The 26,080-nt window shown below is 47.2% G+C and overlaps 1 protein-coding gene across 7 annotated transcripts in view; it reads right to left on the reverse strand.

The window, feature by feature from the left end:
• The window catches only part of ATXN3 (ataxin 3), a 616,356-nt gene that overhangs the window by 384,807 nt on the left and 205,469 nt on the right, over positions 1–26,080 (reverse strand). For all 7 annotated transcript variants that reach the window (XM_069637843.1, XM_069637844.1, XM_069637849.1 and 4 more), the window contains one exon: positions 23,364–23,449. In XM_069637843.1, the coding sequence (XP_069493944.1) occupies positions 23,364–23,449 (86 nt within the window). The remainder of the gene's footprint in view (positions 1–23,363; positions 23,450–26,080) is intronic.

The raw sequence follows: 26,080 nt of genomic DNA on the forward strand, positions 1-26,080 counted from the left end.
TCCTCCTCTACCTGCTGCCACTGAAACGAAAAACTGATTTGTTTTTCTTAGTGGTCGAGTTCTTTCCATGAAAAACATGACTGCCCTGCGTACATCAAGTGTATGCAGGCTTCTTTCTCCCATGTTTGAAGGGTTTTGAAAGAACGTTGGTAGTTCTATGGATTGGTCGACATGGAACTTTCAAATGAATTTAGGCGCAAACCTAGGGTGAGTGCGCAGAACCACCTTATCTCTGAACTGTTACAAAGTGGTCTAGAACTCAGAGTGCTTGTAGTTCACTTACTCTCCTAATGGAAGTAATAGCTATTAAAAAGACAGGTCTTGTAGGTGAGATCTTTGAGACTTGCTTTATGCATGGGCTCGAAAGGAGACCCCATAAGTCTAGTCAACACCACGTTCAGGACCCATCCGGGAGCCAGGTTAGAAATGGGAGGGTGAATTCTCTTTACCCCTTCCATGAAAGCCTTAATAACTGGTATCTTCCACCACGACACCTTCTGTTGTGATGTAGTGTAGGCTGAATAGAGCAGCTAAGTGAACCCTTAGAGAGTTAAAGATTAGGCCTGAGTCAAGTAAATGAGTCGGGTATAAAACAATATGTGTAGGAGAGCAGTCAATGGGGTTGATGCTCTTTGCACCAGATGACAAAACACTTCCACTTACTGGAATAGCAATATCGAGCGTTAGGTTTCCTTGCCTCCCCGAGTATGTCCATACATCTCTGAGGGAGTTGTAGGTGCCCAAACTCTATAACTTCAGTAGCCAGGGCACTAAGTTCAATGTCTGCGGCCATGGGCAGGTGTCTCCCCTTTGTCTTGCGACATGTTGTACGAGCAAGGCAGTTTCATCGGGGGAGATCGAGACATCTCCATCAGATGAGCGAACCAGGGTTGGCGGGCCCACAAATAACATTGTGACTGGTTCCTGGTGCATCTTGTGCACTATCTTGTTGAAAAGGTGTGACCAGGGGGGAGAGGAGGGGAGCGTAAACAAACGTCCCTGACCATGTTATCCAGAGTCCCTTCCCCTTGGAATGGTTCTGGGGGTACCTGGAGGCGTAATCTTGGCATTGAGCGGTCTCCAGAGTTGAAAACAAGTCGATCCCTAGAAAACCCCATTCCACGAAAACGTGGGAGACGATGTCTTCGTGTAATCGCCATTCGTACTCTATTGGTACTGGGAAATCTCTGCTGAGTACGTCTGCCAGAAAACTGAGTTCTCCTGGAACATGTTGAGACAGCAGAAACATGTTGTGTTTGAGAGCCCACTTCAAACTGTCCCAGAACATTTGGGACACCCCTGGAGAGTGAGTGCCCCCTTGTTTGTTCAGATAGTACATGGCCGTGGTGCTGTCTGAGGATCAGGACCGTCTTTCCCTGCAGTTGAGTTTGAAAAGCTCTCAGCGCTTTGAATACCGCTAACAGTTCCAACAGTTTTATGTGGTTGGATGCTATGTCTGACTACCAAACTCTGTGCGCTGTCTGTTGAAGCAGGTGAGCTCCCCACCCTGTGAGAGATGCATCTGTAGTTAGAGTGGCCTCCACTATGGGGGTGGTGAAGGATTTCCCTTTCAAGAGGTTCTCCCCCGACCACCACTGTAGCGAGAGAACAAGGGCTGGCGAGACAACCACTAGATCGTCCCATTGTCCGCTGGCCTGACACCACTGGCTGTTGAGCAACTCCTGCATTGGACACATGCGCAGGCGCCCGTGAGGAACCAAATAAAAACATGATGCCATAATTCCTCACAGTCGCATAGCCTTGCGTACCGTCATCTCTCAACTGACTACATATTGAGGGATTTGAAAGTGCATGTTTTGAACCCTTACGTTGGTGGGGAAGACAAGACTGTCCTTTGTTCGAATTAGAGCCCCTAGGAACTGCTTGACCTGACTGGGATCTAGACTGGATTTCTTCTTGTTGATGGAGAATCCCAGACTGAACAAAAGATCCATCGTTCTTTGGGTATTTGACAGACAGGTTTCGTAAGAGTCCCCTGTTATGAGCCAGTCATTGAGGTAAGGATAAACCGGGAAGGATTGCCTACGCAAGTGTGCTGCTGCCACTGCTAGTACCTTTGAAAGTATTGTAATTGAAATTGTTATGAGACAATCTCCGCGCTTGGAACTAGTATTCTCAGTGATTAAGTGCACTGCTAATTTTGGATCAATCTTAAGAGTTTTAAGAATAGTCCAAACATTGACTTGTGAAATAGTATTCTTGTATTAGAGTTGTGCAATAGTCCATAGATATAGCCTTGGTGCCATAATGTTGGAAATGAATAAAATGGATACAACATAAGAATCAAGAAATTATGTAAAGTTAAAAAGAAATAGTTTGTTGCAACATAGCACACAATTTGTCGTCAATTGGTGAAAGCAAGCATCCATGGAGATGTTATATAAAACAAGAAAAAACAATTCCCGTTCACAATAGATTTAAAAAATACAGTAGTAGTAAAATTTTGAATTTCCAAAGGAAAAAAAAAGGTATTCTTTAGAAAGTAAAAACCAAAATGTGTGTGTGCACTAGTAGGTAATCCAGTGTCCACACCAGTTGACCTCCAATTTAACATTATGTGAAAGAAATCCTATTATCGCACCACCGTGTTGAATTGAAAAGGAATTGTGCCCTTTACCAATGTTAATCATGTGCCGTGGTGTTGCCCAATAGGCATCATGCAAGCACAGTATATTAAGGCTTACCCTCTATGTTTATTTAGCATGCACAATTCTGCAAGTCCCCTCGGTGCTGAGGCTATGCCGAAGAGTAGTACCTTGAATTGATAGCGCTTGTCTTGTATCATGAATCCGAGGTATTTTCTGTGCGCCGGCAACATTGAAATATGAAAGTATGCATCTTTCATGTCTAGTGTTGCCATGTAATCCCTCTGTGAGAGAAGGGTAATTGCTTCCTGCCGAGCGAGGAAGCCAGCGTGAGGTGGGCCTGCCCATCTCTGGGCACTTGGTGTTTATTTCCTGCCTAAAACTATGACCCCAGGCCCCAGAAGCGCCCCTCTCCCACCCCGCACCCTCTTCCTGGTCACTCTACCACTCCCGCCTGCCGACCCGCCCATCCGCGCTCTCTTTGGGCCTCGAGCCCGTGGCTGCCAGGGTCTAGAGACCCAGCTCACACCGGCTCCTCCATCCACAGCGAGGAAGCCGGTGTGAGGTGAGCCTGCCCATCTCTGGGCACTTGGTGTTTATTTCCTGCCCAAACGGGGCCCCCAGGCCCCAGAAGCACCCTTCTCCCACAGGCGGCTTCAACAGAGGCGGCTCCAAGAAGTATCAGCAGGTTTCTGCAGGGGAAGCAGTGGCCAGCCGTCAACCATCATATACAATGGACCAGTAAGGTAGGAGTGGCCTGGTTCAGGAGTAGAGCAACCACTCTACCCCAGAATCCGAGCCACTGCTCTGTATAGGTTTATACAGGTCTCTCAAATCTAGTTGGAGCTTTTGTCTCGAAATTGCATTGTATGATACTCGGATTGCATTGATGGGCCTCTCTCCCACTATACAGGTCTATCAAGTTTAGCTGGGGGATGTCTCCAAATTGCACTGTAGGATACTCAGATTGCATTGATAGGTCTCTCTCCCACTATACAGGTCTCTCAAACTCAGTAGGGTTACCTCTAGATTACATCAATGGAATACATCCGAGCTACGCCCCTCAAAGTCACTCCTCAGCCAGTGCATGTCCTTCCTAAACCCACATGGCTAACTCACCGCAGTGAACCACGTTCAGGAAGACAGATTAAAGAGAGCCACCGTTAACACCCAACTATATAACTACATAACCCTTAACCACCTTACTTACCCCCACCAAGACAGCGACTGAACGAATAGGCAACATCAGCTAGAAATACCACCTACAAAGACTAAAACCGGTAGCGGACAGCATACACACCAAGTACTACACCACACCACTACACCACAAGACAACCAGACCAAAACAGAACCAACTGGACATCAGAAAACAAAACAGACTCTGAATTGTACAATGCCGCGAAAACGACCCATCACACTCAGAACACACCCCAACAGACAGGATCAAAAATGGAACCAACACAGAGAAGAGACAAATCCCTCTACCTAACTCCATACCTCGCTGAGAACTGCTCACCAGAACGAACCAACGCAACGCCAGAAGCAGCAACATTAAACAACTTAACAAAATCCCGAAGAAGGATGAACACCACCAGAAACAACAAACACACGACCGAAGCGATAACACCTTACATCACCTAAGCTAGAAGAACTTCCAATCGACAACCGCAACTCCTGGAAGACGAACCCGATGAAAACCAAAACCCAAGACAAAACCTAGAAGAACTATTTGAGGATGCCGACAACCCGAAACCTACACCTCAACAAGATCAGAAGACGACCCTAACAAGAAAAGCCAAACTAAACTACACCTCCACACTCCACTGCAATCTAATAAACGCAAGATCCATGTCAAAACACTCTACCGAGATCTTCGACCTACTCAATGACAATGGCATTGACATCCTATTCATCACAGAAACATGGCTGGATGACAACTACAAAATCGCACTCCAAAGCTGCCTTCCAGCAAACTTCAAATGCCTTCAAATAAACAGGAAAAACAAAAAAGAAGGCGGCATCGCAATAGCATTCAAAGAACACCTAAAAATAAGAACAGACCAACATACTAAACTGCGAATCCAAGGTCATACACCTAACAGCGAGCCCAAAAACCAACATCACATTCATCCTGGTGTACAGACCACCAATTTACGATGCATCCTTCGTCGACAACTTCATAGAAGCCATCACCAACATAGCCATCAACCACGAACACCTAATCATCGTGGGGGACTTCAACATCTGGTTCGAAGACAGTCACGCCAACTCCCAAAACTCACTGACTGAACAACTCATGAAACTACGACAACTAGTAAAAGGGACAACACACTCGACAGGACACACCCTGGACGCAATTTTCACTGATTAAAAACTCATCACCACAGCACCGCCAATACAAATACTGTGGAGTGACCATCTCAATATCCCATTTGTAATCACTCTGCCTACTCAAATCTGCATCCAACCTCCTAAACTCACAACCACCACAAAAAGAAACTGGAAAGGCCTCAAAGAAAGCAACCTATTCGAACCACTGGAGTTAACCAAGCCCTCCACAACAGAACTCTAGCTAGCTGACCTTGACGGGAAAGCAGAGGTATTACACAAATGGATTGCAGACACAATTGACAAGATGGACCAGAAAAACCATTCACACCATCAAAAAAGAGACTAATGTCAAAATGGTTTACCACACTATTAAGCACCATGAAAGGAAAACAAAAAGATGGAACTGGAATGGAGGAAAGATTACAACCCAGACAACAAAAAAACACTGTTCCAGAAGCAAATCCGTGCATACAAGAAGGAAATTCAAAAAGGCAAAGAGAAGGCATTATGATGACAGAATCACAAATGCCACCAACACACAAAAAGAAATGTTTCACATCATTAAAGAAATGAGGAACCCACCAGGCTGTGACAATACCCCAACCCTCTCGGAGAAACTCTGCAACAACCTTGCAGACCACTTCAAGAAAAAAAAAATCAATGACATCCGACAAACCAATCAACAGAGGACAACCAACAGCAACATACAACAAAACAAACCTAACTCAGAACCGCAGCACAAACTCAATAACTTTCCTGAAATATCAGCAGAGGCATTCGTAATGCTGGTAAAACACAGCAAGAAACTGGTTCACTGATGGATCCCTGTCCTCCGGACATCTACAAATCAATCCTTGCACAAGGAACGCCATCAGAATATTAAAAGAAACCTTCGACATCTATCACTAGCAACAGGAACCGTACCAAGGATCTTCAAATCAGCTTACATTAAACCACTTCCGAAAAACACAAGCAGCGACGTAGATGACCTCTACAACTACAGACCGATCTCCAACATCCCCTACCCGGCAAAACTCCTCGAAACCTACGTATACAAACTAACCCAAGAACATGTTGAAAAACACCACTTGCTAGACCAAGCTCAAGTCGGCTTCAGACTCACAGGAGGTACAGTAACAGCACTACTATCCATCTGGGACGAATAAAAACAAACGCAGACTCCAACACAACCTCAGCCCTTATTCTGCTCAACCTCTCCGCAGCCTTTGACACAGTTAGCATGACACCCTAACCAAAAGATTAGAAGACATAGGCATAACAGACACAGCACTACGCTGGACTAAATCATTCCTAGCAAACAGAGCAGAAACCATATGGATTAAACCCTTCAAATCCACCGCACGAGTTAACGACTGTAGAGTGCCACAAGGATCCTCACTATCACTACTGTACTTCAACATCTACCAAACCCCAGTTATCAGAATCTTCAAGAAACACAACATTACATGATACAACTACACAGACGATAATCAAATCATCTACAAAATCAAAAGACAACCAAGCCGATCATTCAAACGTAACCGACTGTCTAAAAGAAGTCTTCAACTGGATGAATGCTAACAACCTGAAAATCAACCCAGGAAAAACAGAAATCATGATCATATCCAAAGACCAAGAGAACGAAACCGCCATCCCGTGGCCAACGGAAATGGGAACCGCACCATCACCATTTAAGGTAGTAAAAAATCTGGGAGCCCTGATGGACAACATCCTAACCTTAGAACCACAAATAAACACAACAGTCAAGAAATGCTTCTTCCTCCTCCACACGGCAAGACAAATCCTACCTTTCCTCTCCTTCACACACAAAACACTCACGATCGATCGTCGCCCTCATGTCAAGAATCAACTATGCAAACAGCCTCTACCTTGGAATTCCAGAGTACTTCCTGAAGAAGCTACAACGGATCCAAAACACAGCAGCCAGACTACTCCTCAAACTATCCAGAAGAGACCACATCGCCCCTGCCCTAAAAACACTACACTGGCTCCCAGTAAAACATCCTATCACCTTCAAAACAATGTGCATAACGGACAGGGCAATTTGCGGACAAGGAGGAGAATTCCTACAAAAGAAAATAATCTACAAGTCAACGAGACCCCTCAGGTCAACCAACGAAATCCGCCAGGAACTAAAACCATACATTAAGAAAAAACTCAGACGAACCGCCTTCTACCACTTAGCCGCAAAAACCTGGAACAACATCCAAAAAGAAATGAGAAACACCAAAGATCACCTAAAATTCAGAAAATTACTAAAAACCTGAACCGGAAAGGACATTGACTAGCTCACAGAACCGACTGAGAAGCACTCACGGAACCTGGACGGGCAGAGTGGTACACAGGCGACACCCATGGAGACGGAGGCAACAACCCCAGCCAATCCTAACCAACATCCTCAACCGACCCTTTAGCTGCCACTAGGTACCACTGGGTTGTGGAACTGTCGAGATACTACCAATCACCACACTGAGGTGTGAACACTGGCAGATGCACTAGCCATATAAGTGGGAGTGAGGAACAAGTGGGGTTGTAGGCGAAGCGGGTGAAGGAGACAGCGAGATGTTAAAAGGGGCCTCGAATGCAGAACAGGCACGGACCTATCCAGAGGCACAGGGTGCCCACGCACCCCATCTGGTGAGATTACGCAAGCCCAACTCCTCAATTCAGGATAGAGATGCCAACTAACCAATACCACTAACAATGTTCTCCTCTGCATACACCTCTCAAACTCCAAACCAAACAACCACAAACCTACAGCACAACAAACCGTATAAACATCACTACAATGCAACAACAAAATAAAAAACACACAGACTCCCACAACAGTACACGACGACTACCGGCTGCAAACACACCAGGCCCAGCCAACGGACCCACCGGGCTCAGGCCGCCAACAGCACATCACTGCACTCTTGCACTTGTCCGTCCGTCCGTCCCTCCCTCTTTCAGAGCCGCCAGAGCACCAGGAGACCACTCCGGTGGTGATAGTGCGCAGTACAAATGTCCTTTAACATTACAATAACATGAATCTGAGGTATTTTCTGTGCGCCGACAACATTGCAATAAGTATACATCTTTCATGCCTAGTGTTGGCATGTAATCCCCCTGTGAGAGAAGGGGAATCACTTCCTGCAGAGTGACCATGCAGAACTTTTGAGGCTTTACAAATGTGTTCACTGGGCGCAGTTCCAATACAGGGCGCATGGTGAGATCCTTTTTGGGTACAAGGAAGTACACTGAATAAATACCTTTGTTTACGCGAGAAAGAGGTACGACCTCTATGGCTTCCTTTTCTTGTAGTGCCTCGACTTCCTGAAGAACGATACGCAGATAGTCTGGTGTCAGTCGTCTTGCACATGGAGGTCTGAGCGTTGGGGACTGGCTGAACTCTATACAGAAGACCCTGGCCCACGGGTAAAGCACCCACTGGTCTGTAGTTTTCCACTCCCATGCCTGAAGGAATGATGTTAACCGGCCCCTGACCGGGGAGGCATGGGAGGCGACCCGAATCTTCGGGTCATTTTGACCCCGAGGCTGGGGAGCCTCTAGGAGTAGAGTTCCTGCCCCTTCCTTTCCCACAACGCGGACCCCTTTGGGGATACAGGGTGGTGTAACTGCTGGTTCCCTGTGGAGAAGACCAATTGTTTCCCGAGGTGTACTGGTGTTGAGGGAAGCGTTGGCCACGAAAAATGCATCGGACCCAGATCCTCGTCTTGTGGAGGGTCTTTGAAGATGCTAGACCAAATCACCCAGAGTGTCGTGCTCCTTCTTTGTGGTCTCGAGAGCCTCGTCGACTGCTTTTCCAAGGGTTTATTAATAAGTGATGCTTGCGTTTCTGGCTTGAAACCAGAGTTCCTTAGGCATGCATGTCTTTTTAGGAGGGTGCTGTGCACCAAAGATCGCCCACTGTCTCAGCTGAATCCAAAGTGCTCTTAAGTATGCTTTGGTTTACTTGTCTGCCCTCGGTTACTGTGGCCAGAAGGCGAGTCCGTAATGGTTCAGGAACCTCCTGCAGGTCTTCCTGTAACAAGGTCCACTGAGCGTCCGCGTAGCTGGTTAACAAGGAGGTATTGTGAACGATGCGTGTAGAAAAAGCTGCTGCGGCGGTGACCCTTTTTTCCAGGGCATAGAGCCTTTTACACTCTGTCGGGGGGTGCCTCGCCAGTTGACATTGGAACTCCTGCCCTTTTCCTTGTAGTGGTCACCACCAGAGAATCTGGGGTAGAGTGACCTCTGATATAAAGAGGATCAGAGGGGCAAGGCCGAAAAAGCTTTTCTATCCTCAGGTTAACTGCTCTTGTGAGTGCAGGTGTTGCTAACGAGGGAGCCAGACTCTTTCTAATCGAATTGGGGAGAGGAATAGCCTGGCTGGCCAGTGGCTTCTCTTTAAGAATATCCTCCACAAAGTCAGCCTCAGGAACATCTTAATTGGTGGCAATTTTGAAATGTTCTGCTGCTTTGCGCAATATGGTGTTAAACGTCATTTGATTGTCCACTGGAGAGGGCTGTCTAGTGGGAGTAGTCTGTGGGGAATCCAAACACAGGGCATCAGGATCTGGTGAAGCGTTTGGAGACTGCCAAGGTTGAGGGTCACCCATATCTGGGTTCTCCCCCCACCCCTCTATGGGTTCATGCATATCCTCTGAATCGATGAAATGATCTTCATTCTGAATGTCTGCAGGAACTTCTCAGTGAGGTCGTAAGTGTACACATCCTCTTTGTGAGAGGGGTTGAAGAGTCTTGGAAATTTAGCCACAGGGTCGAAAATGTCTTGTTCTGTGGTCTTTTGGGGGTGGATTGCTCTGATAAGGTAACAAACCTATCAAGCCTTTCCATACAATTCTTAAATGTTTCTCTAGTCCAAACAGAAGACCTGCAGGGGTCTAGAGGTGGAAAGGACTCCTGCAAACGATCCTCTGCCGCCAAACGTCGAGATTTTTGTCTCAACGACGAAGAAATACCCTCTTTGCCTTCCGAAAACTCCTCCCGGGGGACCGACAAAGGTGGCGTGTCCCTGTGTTTCTCCTTAGGCTTGGCGGAGGGTTCCGGCATTTCCCTTAGGCTATCTCTGGATTTTGACAGATCTTTGGCCTTTTACGTAGACCTCTGCAATGTCTGACTGCCACCTATGAGCGTCGGCCGAAACAATTCTCGCATTCTTACAATGCGCCTCGACGAAAGTTGGAATGTTAGGAGTAGCGCCCTTTGTTTCCGAGTGCCCGTCGTTAGGCGCATCTGCGGCTGTGGGGAGGGCTGCCCATCGTTACGGTCGGCGGGTACAGCCAGAACATCCAGCGTGCCCGTTGGCCCTGTGGCCTTCTTCATCAAAGACTGGCTGGGGGTTGTGTGCTTAGTGATCTGCAAATGTTCGTCTTTGTCGCAGGGGTATATATTCCCCATAGCTGTGCCTAGCGGGGCGGGGTGGTAGGCAGAATTGCAGGCAGTACCCTCTGGGAACACCACACACAATTAGGACTACAAGTGTAAGCAAAAACCAATCTTTGGTAGAAGTCTGTACCACATACTTTTGGTAGCGAGCTGAGCAGCCAGGCTTATCTCAAGAGGGAATGTGAGCAGTAGAAGAATATTACACAGAGGTACCACAATCACAGTGGTTCAAGTAGACACTTACACTCAAGGTTTCTTGGCAAAAGAAATACAGTCATTTGGAAAACCTTCACTAGTAGAAATCAACTCACTATTAAACACCAATATACTACAGTATCAAACTAAGTTATAAAGACAGTTTGAGCTCCCCTGAAAAAGTACTTTTAAATAGGAATAAAAAGCATATGTTTGTACAAAGGGTTAGAATTTAGATAATGCAAAGGTTCAATGTACCAGGAGGGTCAGTGCAATTCAATTTAGGCCAGGTCAAAGTCAATAGTCTAGTGTAGGAGTGCACAGTTCTGGTACAAATGGAGAAGTCTTTGTAAAAGTTTTTAGAAGTAGTTCAGACGCTAAAGATAGATATGCTGGGTCACAGGCCGATTAGGCCTGCGAGTTGCAAAAGCTTCACAAACTTCCACCGCGAGAGTTAGGATCTCTCAACCGTATGGCACAGTACCTTAAAGTGGAGCAAAAAGATGCAGCTGAAGACGTTGGTTCCTGGCAGGTCCTGCAGGTCGCACTGTTCCTGAGTCTCAGCCGTGGGGATAAGAGGGAGGACGTCAGGGGACTCCTGCACTGCACGGGATCGTCGTTGGAGCAAACAAATTGGTGTCACTTCAGCTCAAGTAGCTTTGGGTTCCAAACACAAACGGGTGTCCTTCCTTCTGGTTAACATCAACCAGCTCCGAGAATGGTATCCAGGCGTTTGCTGAGTTGATTGGTCCCACCAACTCAAAGGAAGAAGCCGTCCTTGAAGGAGCTTCTGGCAAGGGTCCAGTGGGTGCAGCAGCTGTCCTCTTCCAGCTCGTCTTCGGTTCTTTCGTTCCAGTGGTCGACTCAGCCTTCCCGTCCGGGAGACTCACCTTTTAAACAGTTTTCTCCCATTAATTCCAGCCTAGCTGCCACTCACCCAGCAGGGTAGCTGTCCTTGCCGGACAGTCAGCCAGCCAGGACAGTCGGCCAGCCAATCACGCCAGAGTGCATTTGGGTCTCCTAGGAGACCAAGCACAGGGAGCTTCGGGCACCTCCCTCACTTCCTGCCCACACCAGAAACTCAGACGCCATGGGTGGACTTCAGTCCAGAAGCGTGCCAAAGGCTCATGAACAAATGGACCAAACCTGGTTTGGGGCACAGAGTTTAACACCAGAAGGACCTTTCCACAAAGAAATGATGGAAGAGGACCGGAGTCTGTTTTTACAGAGGGGTCTTGGGCGCCATATTGTAAAACATGGCGGCCCCGATTTTTAGCTACCGGTGTTCGCGGTTGGGAAAAATCATGGTAGTTTGTTATAAAACCACTGCCACAAGCCATTTCAATAGGAAAGGGTAGCTTTTGACAGCTACACGAGTGTTTAGACATAGGGGATACTAGGTAACTCCTCCAGCACACTATAGGAAGATCGTTTGTGCTGGGTCTATGAATTTAAAAAGACTAGTAAAGTCAATTTAACTTTACATTCTCTGGGGAACAGTAGTTCATTCCAGAGAAGGTATTTAAACCTTGGGAAGTCCAAAGGAAACCCCTGTGCCACTGCACTAAAGATGCTGTGTGACAACAATAAAGAGATGATGCCTATGGGGTTATCTAAAACTCCATAACCAAAGAACACAAGAGTAAAACACACATCAAAATACCTGAGTGAGTGGGGAAAAAGGCTCTCACTCTCTCAGGGAAATAAAAACAAGTCCTCAAAATCCAGCAAAGTTGCTGGGGGTCTCTAAGGTGAAGGGAAATCAGCACATTTCTGAGAATTCTCCCTAACACCAGGGATAGACGACACAGAGCGCAAACACTCTGTCGAAAGGTTAACGACCTCCGGTTCAGAGGTATGCTCGTCACTATTGCCCTCGTCACACTCTGCGGTTGCGGCAGTGGGAGAGGACTCTACCTTCGACATCCCGTAGGCCGTCCACCGCTTGACACAGCGCTCCTTCAATGTTTTAGGACGGAGAAGCTTGCAAGCCGCACAGCCTTCTTCGTTGTGATCGAGAGGCAAGCAACGGTTACACCGTCGATGCTCATCTCTCCAAGGAAAGTTGCCCTTGCCGATCGGTCAAATCCTAAATGGAGTCCTCTCCATAGCCGAGGATAGGGAAAGTGACGAAGACCAGAAAGGAAAGAGGGAGGAAAGGGAAAGGCATTCTCAGATTGTACAGAAATGTCCACCCCGACCCAGCACTCCCTAGTGTGTAGGCCGGCTGGAAGGCCCGGCCATGTGGTCGGCAGCGTCAACTGGATCACCGTCCGTCGAAGGTCTGCTGGAGGATTCAGCAGAGATCTGGAACAGCCGTCGAAAGGAAGGACGGACAGTTGGGGTGATCTCAAATATTAATATAATCTATTAGATGCGACAATCGCAATGTCTCTGAACGAGCTCCGCTTAAGGCAACCAGTATGCTGGGCGGAAAAAAAAAACTATCCGAGGGACCTCGAGGCGTGAGAGATTTTGGGTACACTACATGTCACAATAGGGATAGTGTTACAGGCACGCCCATGTCGACGTCCCCTTTCGATTCGTGAAAAGACGAGATGCAATACTCTGCGGTGATCACTGGATGTCGGACTATATGCACAGCATGTGATTCTAAGCAGATTAACAAGCATCAGAAACCTGATAAATAATCAAATGTTTATATAACTACAGTTTGTGTTTCTTTGACAGCAAGTATACTTAAATGTCTTTGTACTCGACTACAGGCCTTCTCCCTCCTAGACTAAGCCTGGCTGCTCAGCCAGAGGTACCAAACCTTTTGGGTGGTTCAGGCCAAATCTAAGAATTGGAGCCCTGTACATCCAAGCCTGAGTCTTTTCTAGTTCTACCATAGATGGACTTGCTGTCATGACCGCAGCCTCCAAGGAGTCAGGTTTAGCCCAACTGCCTCGGAAGCTGGGTCACAACTTCATTTCCAGGCACCCATCGGCTCCCATAGGGGCCTTATGGACCTTGTCCTGGCGCCAGTGGCGCCAGGCTCATAAGGGGACCCAGTCCCGGCACAGGACGTGCCGGGCTCATGATGTAAGGAATGGTGCTTGGGTGGACCTACCTGCTGCAGACCATGCTGCTCACTCACCTGCAGGATGAAATCCTCATCCATCCATGGCTGGAACTACTTTACCTTCTGGGTGTGGCCAGCACCACTCCCTGGGACTGGATACTGGAACTATTCTGGAAGCTGGGACTTCTTACCTGGGCGAGGCAAGGAAGGAGACACCTAAGCACTCCAGTAAGCTATTTAAACCACGCCCGATCAGAGCAACGTGCTTCGCGCTATTCTGCAATAGCAGCAGGACGCTCACCGTGTCAGCTCCAGAGAATCTTCAACTTCTGCATCTGGGGAAGAGAAATCCGCAATCTTACCTTCCGAAATACCATCTTCGTCTTCAGCAGCATCTGAAAAGGGAAAAGAACACCAGGTTAGCACGAGATAAAAACCAGCGCAGCACTTACCCAGTCCATCGGTGCATCTCAAGCCACGGGCTGCAGCTTTCCATTTTTTCCGGCACCCTGTGGAAGCAAAGACATTGGTTAGTAAACCTCCGTGAAACTTTCCTTACCTGCGCTGCATTCTTCTCGCCTCCGCCGACGCTGCTACTCGCATCTGCAAAACAAAAGGACATCATTAAGAAATACAAAACTCCATCTATACGCACGTGTTTTGGGCAGCGCTCATCTTTCTCACTCCTCGGTGCATTCCTCGACATCCATTTTTCTACCCAGCTGCTTCTGCGACCTGAAAAAGGAAAAGAGACATTAAGAAGTGCTTTTAACTTCAAATTGACATTTTCTACTTACTTGCCTGCAATACCTTCGCCATTCCATCACTCTCCGGACCTCCATATTCAAGCAACCGCCGTTCGTGCTGCTAACAACAGCCTAGCTCCAAATCTTCATCCTCTGCAACCAAGAGGCTGGACAATTAACCAGTGAAGTAACTGGCTTCGGCGCCCCTGCACAGACGCAGGATGGAGAGCTCCGCTTTCACCTCCATAAGGTGAGCACATTTAGCCTACAAACTACTTGGGAGTACCAGGAAGGGGAGGCAGCTTACCCAGTCAGGCTTATATATCCATATTAACCCCTTGCTCTCATAATTGCAGACACCTCACCCTTCAGATCAAGATCTCAGTGAGGAAAGGGCCTATCCAGGGTGGCATTCGAGGCCTGCGTGTGACCCTAGAAGACTCTGAGAACCCCCAGCCCAGACCTGCGCCTCCGAGGGATTCAGGTGAGCGTTACACTTTAGTAAAATTCCCTAACAGTGCCACTGTACAATGCTGTGCCTCTCCGGTTGGTTTGGGTGGTGTGAAGGCATCATGAAGCAAGACACACACAACAGATTCAAAGTTTAAATAAAATAATGTTATTAACTTAAATGTCAGGATGGTGTAAGGCCTAACTTTGGATTTCCCTACCTAAAGAAACAAAAGGCCAGCTGTGTCCTCGAGTTCAACTTAATTTCATCATCATAATTTGATTTTGGCTGAAAGCCATAAATGTTTTACAAGCACAATATCCAGAAATATACAATATAAAACACTGTAAATAAATTTCCCACACGTGAACAGACCTGTTTTAGGGAGTTTTAAATTAGGTCTAAATGTTACTTGATTATAGCAGAAATAGCTGGGTTCATGCCAACAGCCTATGGTAGGGCACATGGTAACCAAGTATTGTCAATGGACTGTGCCCCATGATGGTCTGAGCAAAGGGGCGTCACATGGGGGCCTATTCACCAACGGAGCAACATTTGCTCCTGCGAGCACGGACCAGAGAAGGATATTTTCACAGGACAATAGCCGAGTACTATTAGGGAATTTGGTGGCGGTCCACATGACGTGTTAAGCTTTTGTAAGCCTTCAGCTGAGACATGATCTCCTAAGTCAATTCTGATGGAGTCATATATATATATTGGCTCTGTCTGCGGATCCTGGTGCAGCATATGATTTGATCCAGATTGACAAACGGGCAGCTCCTCATCACCAGGATCCAGTAAAGGCAAGAAGGGCATCTCGGGGCTCATGGTGGTTTGTGGCAAGCTTGGGGACCCTGTGAAGATAGGACCTCCCAGCCTGCGGATCGGGCTGCTGCTATTACCGGTTAATCTATCTAGAGTGTGATCCAACCAAATTGTTGCCCTTTCTGGTATATTGGTCACCCGGGTGCCTTAACTGCGTCAGGGTCCGGGAGGTGCAGTGATGTGTGCTGGGAGGAGCAATGGCCAATCCCACTGTGGGCGTAGTTGTTTAGGTCTAATTTAGGCAACATACCTTCCCACATACTGGACCTACTAAAGAAATAACCATTTGTATTAGGCAAATTGGTAAACCCCTTATCACTCTGAATAATGTCAATGGGCTCAGGGAGAATTTCAGACACATGCGAGCCATCATTCATGTGGTTCTCTTGGTCCCCTCCTTTGGCCCCCAGATCAGTCAGAAGCCCCTCCTTCCACATGCCACTACCCACCAATTCAATCAAAGAGAAAACTTCAAAGTCTGTCTGTGTACAAAGGGTAAAACAGTCTCAACAAGGGTCTTAGGTGTCTCTTCCCAAAGGCTATTTCAAAGTCAAGCCTAAAAAAAACCAAGGCTCGGGTAACATTGAGCTTCTGGGGGAAGGTGAGAAAAAGTAGAATTCCTTTGAGAAGAAGACCTGAAAGTGGGACTTCTTTGCAATGTCCTGAGTGTGAGGGAGGAAGGAGAGAGGGAGGAAGGGGAGAGAGAGAGAGAGAGAGAGAGAGAGAGGAGTCGAAGATGACTCAGAGGTTTCTGGCTTTAAAAGAGGGAGCAGGGGGAAAAGCCCATGGAGGAAGGCCAGAGTGAAGGGAAGAAGTCAGGAGCAGGTGTCCCAATGGGAAGGATCTCAGTTTTGCTGGCATTGAGGCAGAGATCAGTGGAGGGTCAGCAGAAGTTTGAAGAAGAGTGGAGTGTCATCAGCATAACACTGGAAGAGAAGGAGAAGATGAGGCGTGCCAGCAGAGTAAGGTAGATGTTAAAGAGCCAAGGCGAGAGGGTAAAGCCCTGGGGGACACCAAAAGTGGAGAAGGAAGTAGGAGAGCAGAAAGTTCCCAGAATGATTTGAGAGGAGTGTTCAATAAGAAAGGAGGTTAGCCAGTCCAGTGACTGCTCTGAGATACCAAGTGTGGCGTGGAGACTTTGTATGAGGATGGTGTGGTTGACCTTGTCAAATGCAGAGGACAGATCAAGAAGGATGAGGACAGCTTGAGAGTTGGAATCCAGGGATGCAAGCAGTTCTTCACGGGTGTTCAGAAGAGCAGTTTCCATGCCTCTGGATGCTCGGAATCCAGATTGATGGTCGTGGAGACCACCAACAAGTTCAGGGCGAGAGTCGAGTTGGGATAGGGCCAACGATACCAGCAGATGCCCCAGGAAGGGTGTGATGAAGATAGGGCGGTAGTTGGCTGGACAGGTAGGGTCTGCTGATGGTTTTTGAAGGAGGGGGACACACATGGGAGTGCTTGAGGTAGGAGGGGAAAAGAACCAGTAGCAAAGGAGTGGCTACAGAGATCAGTGAGTGCAGGGGCAAGAGAGCCAATGTTGTCCTTGATGGTTCTGGATGAGCAAGGGGAAACCCGTTTGGAAGAGACCTTCATGGAGCGGACAACTCTGGTGACTTCATTAGGTGAGACAAGGGCAAAGGAGGAGAAGGGCGAGGGGCCAAGGGAGGTAAGGGGGTGAGGGATGGGTTGGGAGAGTGAGTAACAAGGCTGTTCAGGATGTCCAGAGTTTTGGTGGTGAAGTGAGTGGCAAGTGCATTGCAGAGGGCCTGAGAAGGAATAGGGGAGGATGATACTGCAAAAGGGTTGGCTAGTTGCCTGCAGATTTTGAAAAGTTCAGCCGTGGTTGTTGGATGCACTAGATACCCGTGCCAGAATGTGGGTCCTTTTCTTGGCACGGATAGAGTGTGTATTGCCTTTGGAGAAGGCAGCAGGCCCGTTTGTCAGAGGTAGCGCCTGAGGTTTTCCACTTCGATTCTGCAGCTCTGCACTTTCTTTCAGGGCTGCAATTTTTCAGTGTCGTACCAGGTGTTACGCTTAGAGATGGGTTTCAAGCGGATCCTCATGACTGGGCAAGAATGTTAAGGGTGTTACAAATGGACAGGTGGAAGTTGCTGAGAGCAGTGTCGATGGTAGAGGGAGTTGGGGGGGGGCAAAGAGGGATACATGTGGAAGTGAAAGCAGCAACTGTCACTCGTTTCATTGGGCGAATGTTTGTGAACAAGGTTGGCAGGGCTTTTGGAGGTGTGGTCACAGGGCTATAGGAACCCAGGTGGGAGGAGAGAAGGGAGTGGTCTGACCAAGAGAGAGGGGTAACCAGGGGAGATGAGAGAGGGAGGTTGCAGTGGATTAGGGAGTCCAGAGTGTGTCCAGCAGAGTGGGCTGGACCAGACGGGAGAATGGAGAGGGATTGAGAGGTGCAGAGGTCAATGAAAAGGGTGGATGTTGTGCCAGGGGGAGTCCAATTGGATGTTAAAAGTAACCCAGAAGGAGAAGGTTGGAGGAGGTAGAAAGTAAAGAGGAACAGAAATCAGTCTATTCCGAGGGGAACACGGAGGTAGCTGCAGGAGGCCAGTAGATGGTAGCAATGATCAGGGTGGAGGAGGGAGAGATAACCAATTTGCATACCAGGCTCTCAAAGGAAGAGTAGAGCCGAACTGATAAGATGGAAGAAGGAGAACCCACTCAGGGAAGATTAAGGCAATTGCACCGCCAGCACAGTGAGATCGTGACTTGGAAATGATCTTAAAGCCTCAGGAAGGAGGAAGTCAAAAGTGGTGACTGAGCTGGCATTGAACCAAGTCTCTGTAAGAGCGAGACTGTCAAGGTCAGTGTCTTTAAGAAGGAGGCAGATGCCAGCAGTGCTTGTTGGCTGAGCGGGCGCTAAGAGTCGCCAGGTGGAGGCAGTCTCTGCCCTTGAAGGTTTTCTGAGGAGGAGGAGTACATGGGCATGGTACTTCAGTCAGGAGGGGGGAGGGAGGCAGGAGAGGGAAGAAAGTTGAGTGACGGCAGGACCTGGTCAAAGAGAAGGAGGTTGGCCTGAGGACGCTGAACTAGAATAGTGCCAGTGTGGTAGACATTTATGATGCAGCATGAGGAGAAGAAGCCTGCCAAGAGGACTTCCCACTTGGTGCCACCATTAATGGGAGAGGATGTGAAAGGGGAGAGAGTAGAGATGAGAAGTCCATAGGTCTGGAGAGGGGACAGAGAAGAAGATATCAGTGAAGGTCTCTCTGGAGGATGCACCGACGTAGGTGTCTGCAATGGGAAGGCGGGGATTTGCACCAAGGATGTTTTTTTGTGCTTCTTACAACCAAATTTCGTGAGGGAGGAAGGATATGCGATAGTGTAGCAGTTAGAAAAGATTGGAGATGGTGGGTGCCATCTCAGTGGCAGAGGATAGATGAGAAGGGAAGGGGGGGCTGTACTGCACAGACCTGGCACTTACTCAGTAGTTAAGGAGGTGCAGAGCAATAAGAGGGGTGAAGGATTCAATTTTTTTTTAAAGGGATACAATGCAGTGCACAATAAGAATACAAGATGTAAAGCACACCCACCTAAATTCGATTTTAATGGGAATACAACGCAGTGCACACAGGGATGCGAGAGGAAAATGGAGTGCTGTGACGAAAGGGGGAGGTAAGGGGACAAAAGCAGAATAGGATTAACACATTTACGGTTCAAGGAGATAGCTGGAGGAAGCTATAGGACAGTTCAGTCATCACTCACGTTTACGTAGAAGGGGAGGTCTGGGGTGCAGAGGACCAATTACATGCAGCCGTGCGACGTGTACAGGAGGCAGTAGCATTGTTGAGGAGCAGCAATGGGGGGACCAGCGAAGCACCATCAGGCCCGGACAGACTTGGACAGGGCCTTAGATGTGGGCCTTCGCTGGGGGGGGCTGGCTTCCGCCTGCCGGTACCTCCGATTGGCTTTAAGGAGTGAGGTAGCCAATTGTCGAGGGGGGCTGGCGTGCAGGCAGTGGTTGGCTCCTTTACCCTAGGCAGTGGCGGCCATCTTGGAGAGTGATCACAAACACCAGCAGTGCATGCAGAAAAAAGGATTATGCCCACTGTGCGCTTTGAAAACAAGTCGAATGCCCCAAAGAAGACTTTCAAAAGCCTTTATTACTAGCGTTCCCCTTTGGTTCATATTCTCATATTGTCCACTGACTTCTTGGATTGGCTTTCACTAGTCTGAAAATTGCATTTCACTTTCATTCATACTGTGATTTTCATGCATTTTACATAACTTTGCTTTAGTTCGGTATTCAAAATTGCAGGCAATATTTGGCAGCTTGTTAGGGTTTCATTAACAAAAAAAACTCTCCTTTGGTCTCCGAACCAATGAAACATTTGTTTTTCTATGATCAGCATTCTCACATGCCTGAACCCAAGCCCGTGGAGTGCCAAGGCACGACTATCCCTCACCACTACTAACCGGTATCCGGCAACTCCTATGGGTGCCTTGGGTTCACTCCTTGGCATTCGCTCACTCCCTCGTTACAAGCCTCGGTGAGCCCAGCTCGCCCAATCCAAACCTTCCTGATGCGCGCTGTGGCTCCCTGGAGTCTTCAGTGTCCCACAGATGCATCGGGGGTACACGCGGCCATGGATCGTGCAGGACTCCTGCCCCTGTCACAGCCCGGACGGGCTACAGTGTCTGCTTGTCCTGCAATGCTCAGCATCTTTTCCACCGAGTGGGCTTCTTTCTCCACATGGGATGCGGTCTCCTGCAAGCTGTGCTCTGCCTCCCAGCTGAACTCCAGCAACCTGGGCTCTCTTCCTAGCTAGATTCCTCTTCTTGCTGACTTCTTTCTACTTATTTATACTTGTAGCCTGTCAACTGGCTGCAGGTGTAAGTCCTTTGCCTCACCCCAATTAGTGGGACTTGCCAGACCAGTATACTGATGTTCCACAATCCTCTTCCTCGTCTCAGTACCAGAGTGGTGAAATGACATGTTAGTGTGTACTGCTCCTAGTCGCCTCTTCCTCGTCCCAGTACTTAAGTCGTGTGACTGTGGAAAAATTATCGACTGGGATTGGCAACAGCCTATAAAGGCAAGTGGAGGATAAGGTTCATTAGCACCAGGAAAAGGGGATACCATGTCTCGCCTGCAGACATCCTCACTGCAATCTCCAAGCACCCTTCACCAAGTTGATCCTCCCTTGCATCTCCACCCCAGGGTCAGGATCCGCCAGCAATGGCCTTTCCCTGGCCACCTGAGAAGAGGATCCAAAGGGAGTAGGTGTGAGGATTTCTTCAGGTTTCTCGCAGTGGTCCAAGATTACTTACGTGGTCATCAAGGTACCACGTTCTGCTGGCTGTCTCCTTTGACTGCCAAACCATTGGAACCAGCTTCGCCGGGTTCCTTGATCTTATAGGTGCCATCTCCACCATTGCCTTCACTTCTGGCTGGTGGGCCCCACTCCTGAGAACATCATTCTTTTTTGTTGTGTGATTTGTCATTGGTATAGGGTTCAAATCCCTGGGGGCCAGATCCTGTAATTCACACCAGGAAAAGAAGAGCTGTACTCACTGGGTTGTTTTAGCTTTCCTGAACGCTTTGAGAACCACATGGATGTGCGTACTTCTCACTGGTCCTGTGTTAGTGGGCCATTCGTGATACTTACCCACAAGGGTCCTCATATTCAATGGTGGAAGGTTTCTGCAGGTTCCTTCAACCGTATTTTGCCATAGACTTCAATAGCCAGACTCCTGCTTGGATGCATATTTCTGGGTTTGCTTGGTCTCATACCCGGCACTGGATTTCTTCAATAGGGTCTCCCCTAGCAGTCCGTGCGGTCAGTTGCTCAGTCTTCTCCACACCCGTGGGGTAGAACTCCTAATTACCTTTCTTTTCTCCAGAGCTGTGGCTGTTCCCACTGACTGACCCATTGAATCCTATAGGGAACCTTTGCACTTAAACACTATGTACTTAACCGCCACTTGGCATTTTTCCTAGGTCCCTGGAGTTTTAGGCCAAGGACTGGAGATGTTATCTTGTGCCACTGATTTCATATGTATTTTCAAAGTCTTACATTACAATCCTGCCACTCTAAAATATATTGTTACAACTAGGGGGTAACATTTCAAATTGCAAATTACTAGCCAGCCATAAAAAGTAACTCGCCACCTCAATTCTACACATGCACACAGCATGCCAATTCTTACTCGCCAACGATCAATTACCACTATCCAATGCCCAATGGTGTGTGCAAAGTAACTTACAAAATATAACTGGATTTGAAAGAGCACCCAAAAATGATGGTACTGGGATGGAAGTTATGGTGTAAAGCTTGTCAAGTCATGGAAAACCCAGTGTTCTCTGCAAGTGCGGTGGGTGGCATTGACGGGTGGGAGAGATAAAGGAATTCGGGATGTTAGTGGAGGAAACGTGGTTACATGCAGGGCAATATATCACATATAACAGAATGGTACGGCGGATCAGAGAGACATGGCCGGAAATAACACTAGAAGAGCAGCCCGACGCGGCCATAGAAACTATATACGATATAGCGGAGGGAGGGCATGCGATCTCCAGACTATATGAGATATTGATGTCCATAGTGGGGTAGGAAGTGGTGCAATTAAGACATGATTGGGAGGAAGAAGTCGGGGTACCCATGAGTGACGGGATGTGGGAGCGGGCCCAAGGGTATCACAAGAAAGTGTCTAGAAACGCGAGGCTACAGCAAATACAGCTATATATAACAACTCACAGGGCATATATGACTCCCCAGAGAATAGCCGAATTCAAGAATGCAGAACGACGGGGAAGAAAACACTGGGATGTCACATATGTTTTGGGCATGTCCAGAAATTGGGAAGTTCTAGGAAGAAGTATCCCACCGGCTGCATGAGAAAGGGATCAAGATAAATGTTGAATCAGTGTAGGCATGTCTGATAGGGTTCCCTAGACCACGCCAATAAAAACATGAGTAAATTAAAGGACTTGGCATATATACTTGCCAAGCGTAGAATTGCCATGGGATGGAAGGCGAGCGACCAGGACTCTGCTGAGGACATAGAAAGGGGTACCCCCCCCTAGACGAATCAGTCGCAGATCGCGAAGTGGAGTAGGCGCGAATTGGGGGGAGGGAAAGGGGTAGGCAGTAAACACAGAATGATATATGCAAATCTTGAAATATTATGACATGTACTTCAAGTTTTTGTTGTATGTTGATTGTGATACAATCAAACATTTAAAAAAAAAAAAACTAATGGCAAAGAAAGTATCAACGATATGGAAAGCAGACCATGCCCTTTCAAGAGGATGAGTGCAAGTACCAACCTCAGAGTTTTAAATCTAATTTCATACAAGCCATTCATCCATTGAAAATAGGTTGATTTTGAATACTTTTCCCTGGTGCCACCCCACAAAAGATGGGGCTAAACATTTGCACTCAACACTAGGCATTGGCTGGTGATCGTTGACTCAGGGTAAGTAAGAAATGGCGTGCTGTGTAGACTTGAGGTGGCAAGTGACTTTTCATGCCCGGTTATTAGCTTGCAAGTTTAAATTTTCCCCCTGCTAATACCACAGATATTGTACGATTCTTACATATGCTGCAACCTTGCATATAATAAGGATACACAGAACTAAAGAAACAGATTCTAGAGGACAGTTGAATATATGCCATAGATTGTGTATCATGTAACAGTTTAAAATATTTAATGGCCACTTCAATACTTCAAGCCCTTTGCATGCGATCATTTTATACAGATAGAGTAAAATGAAAGGAAGGCAGAGGAAGCAAGTAAACTCTTACATAGGGCTGATCTGCAGGCTTTGATATTCCTGGCTGTTGAACAGCAATAGTTCCAAACCCCACACTTCCAGTGCATTGCTGATCACCTGCCAGAAAAAGAGCAAAGCATAAACCATCTGCTACAACACAACATGAGGGTACATTCAACAACAAGTTCTGGTTATCATTTAAGACTGTGCAACAGCGATACGGAAAGGGGTCTGCAATCTCAGCAAACCTTAGCAGTCATTTTTTTTCCATTGAAAATTTTTATGTAGTGTTAGTTACTGAGTCAGGCGGTTTTTTGCATAAATATCTTGCAAGGGAATCATTTGTTAGGATAGCTACTTTCCTGAACCATATGGTGGTGTCCGGTTTCAGTCTGTGTTGGTCTCCCATGGGACCAACATTAGATTAGTTACATGTGAATTGTCAAGCGTGCTCATACGTAGCCTACCTTAGCCACCTGGAGGATAGGGGGAATTTAAGAAAGTATGACATTCTTGAAAGGTGGCAGATTTTCATATAAAAATCTTCCAAAATCCAACTCTTACCTGTAAGCACACGTCTTTCTCTATACATAGATCAGGATAGTTTCTACAATCCATGTATTCACGGGGTGAGTGTCACTGACCCACAGATAAGCAAACATTTTTCAACAGTAACACATAAACAGAATGCCTAGTTATCTTAAAAATATCTTCTGTGAAGGTAAATAAAAAATTGTACAGGTTATACAGGTAAGTAAACCTATGGAGAAAGTGCATTTGTAAAGATCAGGATCTTAACCCTACCTTGTCCGTTCAATGGCAACTGTCCCAAGTCAACAGGTGCTTTGGGCACTATATTTGTCTGGTGGTACCCAAGGGGCAGCTCAGTTTAACCCAGAGATAATCTCTCATAGGGATCAAAGGGAGACACAAACCAGTTTTGGACTGGATGAGGGAATGCTAGTCCTGATGATGTGGTATCCATAATGATATTTATAAGCCCAATATTAAAAAGGTACTGCTCAACCCAAAGGGTCTGCCTTCATGGTGCGAACGTTCAGCTGTTTCCGACTGCTGACTGTCCGAATAACAGTCGCAACGCTATGGTTAGTCAGCAACAGTTCCAGTGGCAATGGAGAAGATCTGCAGGGTGGGTAGGGCTATGGTGTATAGTCTGAAGAATCATTGAGGAAGGTGGCAAGTTGGTGAGATGAACTGCTGAAGATGGGGTACAAGCCAGGTGTAGTGTTGGCTACAAAGTACAGTTTTGGGCCTAGGGATGTAGTCTGTTTAACAGTTACCCCTCAATTGAGACTCGGACTGTTCAGAGTGCCATCTATTCTTTTACAGTTCTTGGATGGTTGCATCCTTTTTTTCTGGTTTTGCAAGACTTCAGGGAAATGGGGTGTCATTGATGTTTTCCACCCAAATTACCCCCAAGTTGAAGGGTAAAGAGTGCTGGGCTGGCAGCTTGCTTCACATAGGTCAGTCAGTGAGATGTCTGGGAGGATAGCTCAGTGGCAAATTGCTCCCCTTGGAAGCAAAACGACACGGAGCAACACACGTTCGATCCCCAGGTCCGCGCTTAGAAACCTCTGGGTATTAAGTGCGTTATAAATAACGTATCATTTCATTTCCTTGGACACTGGCAGATTTCAGCCGACAGATTGATCTTGTAAAGATGCAGATTGGCAGAGCTTTCTCACAGTTCTGGTGTTATCTTTTCGTCAGGACACAGTCTAAGAGTCTAATTTCATTGTTCAACCACCTTTGTCAACCAGGAAACGATACAGACTGATTAAATAGGGAGTTAGAAGCTGGGTGAGCATTTCGCTGCCAATCGAAAGGGTACATTCTTTCAAATATCTGGTGGCTAACCAAGCACTGGCTGGCTGCCAAATTCTAACTTTCTCTGGCTTTGCAAAGATGAGGATTCCCTCAATCTACGAGGCCAGCAGAGGCCATGGCAACATCTGCATCAGGGGAGAAAAGTTCACTTGTGCGACTGTACTCAATTTTAAGGGACTTGCTACAGAATACAACTAGGGTACTGCATGCTACTCATTATCAGAACATGCCACCAACCAGTGAACCCAACAAAGCTACATTTGCATGTTATTTGCACAGGGAATAGGATTCCCCAATAGGCTAATGGTCTCACTGCAGGCACATTAGATATTTTCCAAATTATGCCTCAGATCAGGGGTCAGGTGGAGGGGTGCTCGGGGGGAAAATAGGGGGTAAGTAATTTAGGGAAAAAGCAACATTTCAGTTGTCTCTCGTCCATGATACAGTTTAGGACTTTTGACCTCACAGGATGCTATCCTCAGAGCTTTAAGCATAGCATAAAAAACTACCAAGCTAGACGCATTAATCAAGCATTTCTTTCTTTAAATCAGCAATGAATCGTCCCCTTGTGCATAAGCTTAGAAAAAGTAGTGCATTGCAAAATCAGGGTAGAGTTAAGAACTATACAAGGTTAGGTCATCTAGCAAAGACTTTATGTATATCCTATATCAGCGCGAAAACTATATGGGATATATTACGCACCATAATCTTATTTCTGATGCTTGCATCTGCTTAGAGTCACATGCTATGCATAGGCCGACATCTAGTGGAAGCTGCACAGTATTACAGTTGTGGTTTTTCGAAACTCGAAAAGGGACGTCGACAGAGCGTGCCAGTAATACCATCTCTAGCGTGACGTCCACTGTACCAATGGTCCTTCATGCGTAGAGGTCCCTCAGA

The sequence above is a fragment of the Ambystoma mexicanum genome, chromosome 14 (genome assembly GCF_040938575.1).
Source record: "Ambystoma mexicanum isolate Mex_15411 chromosome 14, UKY_AmexF1_1, whole genome shotgun sequence".
NCBI classification, from domain to species: domain Eukaryota; kingdom Metazoa; phylum Chordata; class Amphibia; order Caudata; family Ambystomatidae; genus Ambystoma; species Ambystoma mexicanum.